This window comes from Geospiza fortis, unplaced genomic scaffold (assembly GCF_000277835.1).
Source record: "Geospiza fortis unplaced genomic scaffold, GeoFor_1.0 scaffold353, whole genome shotgun sequence".
Taxonomy (NCBI): Eukaryota; Metazoa; Chordata; class Aves; order Passeriformes; family Thraupidae; genus Geospiza; species Geospiza fortis.
Window position 1 is genome coordinate 537,393 of NW_005054473.1, and position 3,970 is coordinate 541,362.

Genomic DNA, 3,970 nt, shown 5'->3' on the forward strand with positions numbered 1-3,970 from the left:
CCGGGCAAAGGGCCATCAGAGGCTGCCTGTGCCCGTGCCCCGGGCCAGGGCAGGTGCCAGGGTCCTGTCCCCCCTGCCCTGACCCTTCCCCATGCCCTGCACCTACCGTAGCCCAGCAGCACGACGAGACAGACGGCTCCCAGCATGGTTGTGCGGAGCAAAGGTGCTGTGGTGGGGCTGCTCAGCCCTCTTATAGTGTCCGGACTGCTGGGGACCTTGGAGTGTCCCTGCCTGCTGCTGACACGTGGGGACTGTCCCACGCTGTGGGCACAGGGGCTCCTCAGCCCCATTGCCTTCTCTTATCGCACTCACGGTCCTGCCTGGGAATGGCCACATCTGCCCCTCATGTGCTGGCACCATGCTGGGACATGGTGGGGACACCTGGCCCTGCTCTGGGAAGGGTCTGGGTCCCTGCCGGGGCACAGGGTCACTCCCTCCTGGGGCAGCCCCCCACCCATGATGCTGTCAGTGAGGTGCTGGGCAGCCCTGCTGCCCCCCAGCCCTGAGAACTCACTTCCCCAGGACACTGCCCTCCCACCCCACCACCCCCTAGGCACAAGGTCTCCTTATCTCACTCTTGATATGGTCAAGAGCAGCCACAACCCCACAGGTGCCATAGGGTGGGACGGGCGCAGATATCAGCAGCGCTGCCGATGGCCTTTGGTACACATCCACACACCTGGATCGGGCCCCTGCTGCTTCCCAAACCATTGTGCCATACAGATGGTGCAATGAGCCACGGCTCATTCCTGTTAAGTGCCACCACCTCCAGTGGGAACTGCGTGCCCACGGTCACACCCCACTCCCCAGATTCCTTCCCCTCACCCAACCAGCAACCAGCACTTTAGAAATATAATATTTATTTGGGATTAAATTAAAAAAAAACATAACACACCCCCTATATCGCCACTCGGGGGACACTGTGGGACAGATGTGGGTTTTTACAGCAACCCAAACACAAGAGTCTCAGTGACCAATGGCAACCACTTGTGGCTACCACATTCATCCTGCCAGGCTGAATACAACATAAAAAAAACATAATACAGCCCCATGAGCCAGCAGCTGCCTTTCTGTATGTCTTTGTCCAAAATAAAGAGAGACACAGCTCCTGAGGGGCTCCATTTCAGCCGAGTGGGCACACACCCCCAGCACCACACACACACACACACACACACACACACACACACACAAACACACACACAAAAACACAGAGCCCCTCTTCCACCACCTGGCCCTTGCCACGGCTTTTGTCACTGGTGTCAGACATAGGAATACCAACAGACGTTGGGCCAGCATGGCCACCAGAACACCCACCACGGCCACCTGCACAAGCCCCCATCCTGCAAACCTCCCAATGCACTCACAACATAAAACAGTCTGGGCACAGGTGTCCCAGGGACAGACATTCCAGACATAGCTCCCCTGGGACTCAGCAGCAGCAACCCTCAGTGCAGCTGCAGGCAGAGAACAGGGTGCTGTTCAGGGTGGGGAGCACGCTGGGGATGTGGAGCATGAACAACACCTACAGACACCTCAGCGCCGCGCCCGCGCCGGGATCCTGCCGGCAGCCCGGGCGGCACACGGCTTGGGCATCGCCCCCGGCACGGCTGGCACCTGGCACAGGCAGCGCTGCCACTCCGGGCACCGCTGACCAGTCCTGCCTGGCCCTGTCACTGCGTGAAGGTGGACTGCAGCTCCTTGAAGGCTGCCTTCCTCTGCTTCAGCTCCTCTGCCTGCTTCTTCTTCTCCTCCTGCTCTGCTTTGATCTCCTCCTCAAACCTGCTGGCTTCATTGATGGCTTGTGCCTGTGGATGGAAATGTTCAGCCGTGACCTCCACCAAGCTCTCCTGCCCACCCCAACATCTCCACCTCCTGCCTACCCATCACCAAACTGCCCTGGTGCATTGCCATCTTGCAATGGGACCTCCTGAGCCCTGCCTCACCTTGGCCTCAAAGAAGTTCTTGGCGCCTTTCACGCCCTCTGTGGAGACATCGATCTCGGAGAGCCGGGCCAGGGCGTGCAGCCCGCTGTCCTCCTGCAGCTCACCCGCCGCTGCCTTCCGGAAAATCAGCAGAAACTGTGAGGGGAGATGGCAGCATTGGCTCCCTGAAGACCTCAAAGCCACCACAGCCACTGCCCACCTTCTCACCAGCCTGAACAGTGGCTGGGCACATCTCCCTGCCAGCGTGGAGCCTCCTATCCCCTCACCTCTCGAAAACTGAGCTTGCTGTCCAGGTCTTCATCCACCTCCTTGATCATGTTCTTCAGTCCCAGGTGTGTCTGTGGAGCCCCCAGCTTCTCCATCATCAGCTTCAGCTCCATCAGGTCAATGAAGCCGTCTTTCCCTGCGTCATACCTGCAGGATGGTGGCACAATCCTGACACATCACCACGGAGTGCAGAGCCCACACAGCCCCCCACACTGAACCCCCAGCAGCAGACCCCTGTGTGCTCTCACACTGGCTGGGAAGCAAAGAGGGCTGAGCAAGGACTTGGGCACTGATGGTCTCCGGCAGCTCTCCAGACCACAGGGAGCTGCCTCTGAACTGCTAACAACCCCCTGGAGCATTATCCAGGATCGTGCCTGTTTCCATGTGGCACTTGGCAGGAGAACCTGCCAGGATGCTGCCAAGCCTGCTGCCAGCTCCCTGTGCCAGGAGCCTGAGCACACGCTCCCCTTGGCTGCAGCATGGGATAGCCACAGGGCTTAGCTCAGTGGGCACTGCTCTCCAGGTCACAGTGAGCTCTGCTCACTGATGCTACCTACAGACCTGTCAGGGATGCCCCTCCTCAGACTCCTGCCTGTGGCCATGCCACAGTCCCCTCCAGCTTCCCTGCAGCCACCCTGCTGTTCTCTCCCCTGCCCACTGCCTGTGCACCGTGGGCTGTGCCAGCAGCGTGCTGGCGTGGCACAGCAGGATCTCCACGGGGAGCCAGCACAGAGCCACGCTTTGTACAGCTCCACACGTTGTAGGTGGGCAGCTACACACTGCACCCGTTGTGACAAGGCTTTTTTTTTGGTATCTTGTCACTGCAGCAGCCACGCAGAGCCCCGGCTCCCCATGCTGCAGGTCCGTGACTCATCTGTACCTCCCCTGCTGCTGTTGGCTCCATCTGTGTCTCCAGCAGCACCTTCCTGATCTGCCAGGGACCCCAAAATGGGGCTGGTCCTGCTCATCCCTGCCTACTGCTGCCATCACCCTCAGAGTGGAGCTGTGGGTACAGATCCCACATGATTTTTGCCTCTAATCCCCACTTGGAGCATAGGATCATAGAATCATGGAATGGTTTGGGTTAGAACAGACTTTAAAAACCACCTCATTCCCACCCCCTGCCATGGGCAGGGACACCTTCCCAGATTGATCCAAGCCCTGTTCAACTGGGCCTTGGACACTTCCATGGATAGGGCAGCCACAGCTTCTCTGGACAACCTGTGCCAGGGCCTCACCACTCTCATAGGGATGAACTTCCTCCCAGTATCCAAACTAATCCTGCCCTCTGTCACTTTTGAAGACTTTCCTCCTTGTCCTATCATGCCATGCCCTTGTCCAAAGTCCTTCTCCATCCTGCATCCCACAGAGCTTCTCTGCAAGGGGTGGGTCGGCTGGCCTGACTGTGGCGCTTCATCCCACGCATGCCACCTCCCCAGATGCAGGGCACTTCCTTTCTCTCAATCCCCTTCTCTGTTTTTTTGGGATACCAGCATCCTGCATCTCCCAAAGGGCACCATCTCCCCCGTGGAGAGCCAAAACCCTTCCCTGCTTCACTTTATCCTCTACAGCCAGATTGTCACATCCCGAGGACAGCAGCAGCGAGGACAGCGTGGCAGGGCTCTGCTCCAGAGCATCCTTCCCTTGGGAAAGCCCCAGCTCCCAAACCTCCCCAGCGGCTCGCAGCCCCGGCGCTGCTCCTTTCGCTGCAGCGAGACGCCGCAGCTGTCAGAGCACACACGGAGCTGTCTGCTCCGACC

General features: G+C 59.1%; 2 protein-coding genes across 2 annotated transcripts in view; both read right to left on the reverse strand.

Moving 5' to 3' along the window:
- Positions 1-146, reverse strand: part of LOC102039552 (chymotrypsin-C-like) — a 1,623-nt gene extending 1,477 nt beyond the window's left edge. The window contains exon 1 of the mRNA XM_005428185.2: positions 107-146. Within this exon, the coding sequence (XP_005428242.1) occupies positions 107-146 (40 nt within the window). The remainder of the gene's footprint in view (positions 1-106) is intronic.
- A 1,392-nt stretch (positions 147-1,538) lies between these two features.
- EFHD2 (EF-hand domain family member D2) lies at positions 1,539-2,361 on the reverse strand. The gene is made up of 3 exons (XM_031062938.1): positions 2,210-2,361; positions 1,944-2,078; positions 1,539-1,805 (listed from the first exon to the last, which is right to left on the reverse strand). The coding sequence occupies exons 1-3, from the start codon at positions 2,321-2,323 to the stop codon at positions 1,671-1,673; spliced, it is 384 nt and encodes a 127-aa protein (XP_030918798.1). The 5' UTR covers positions 2,324-2,361; the 3' UTR covers positions 1,539-1,670.
- Positions 2,362-3,970: the final 1,609 nt, after the last annotated feature.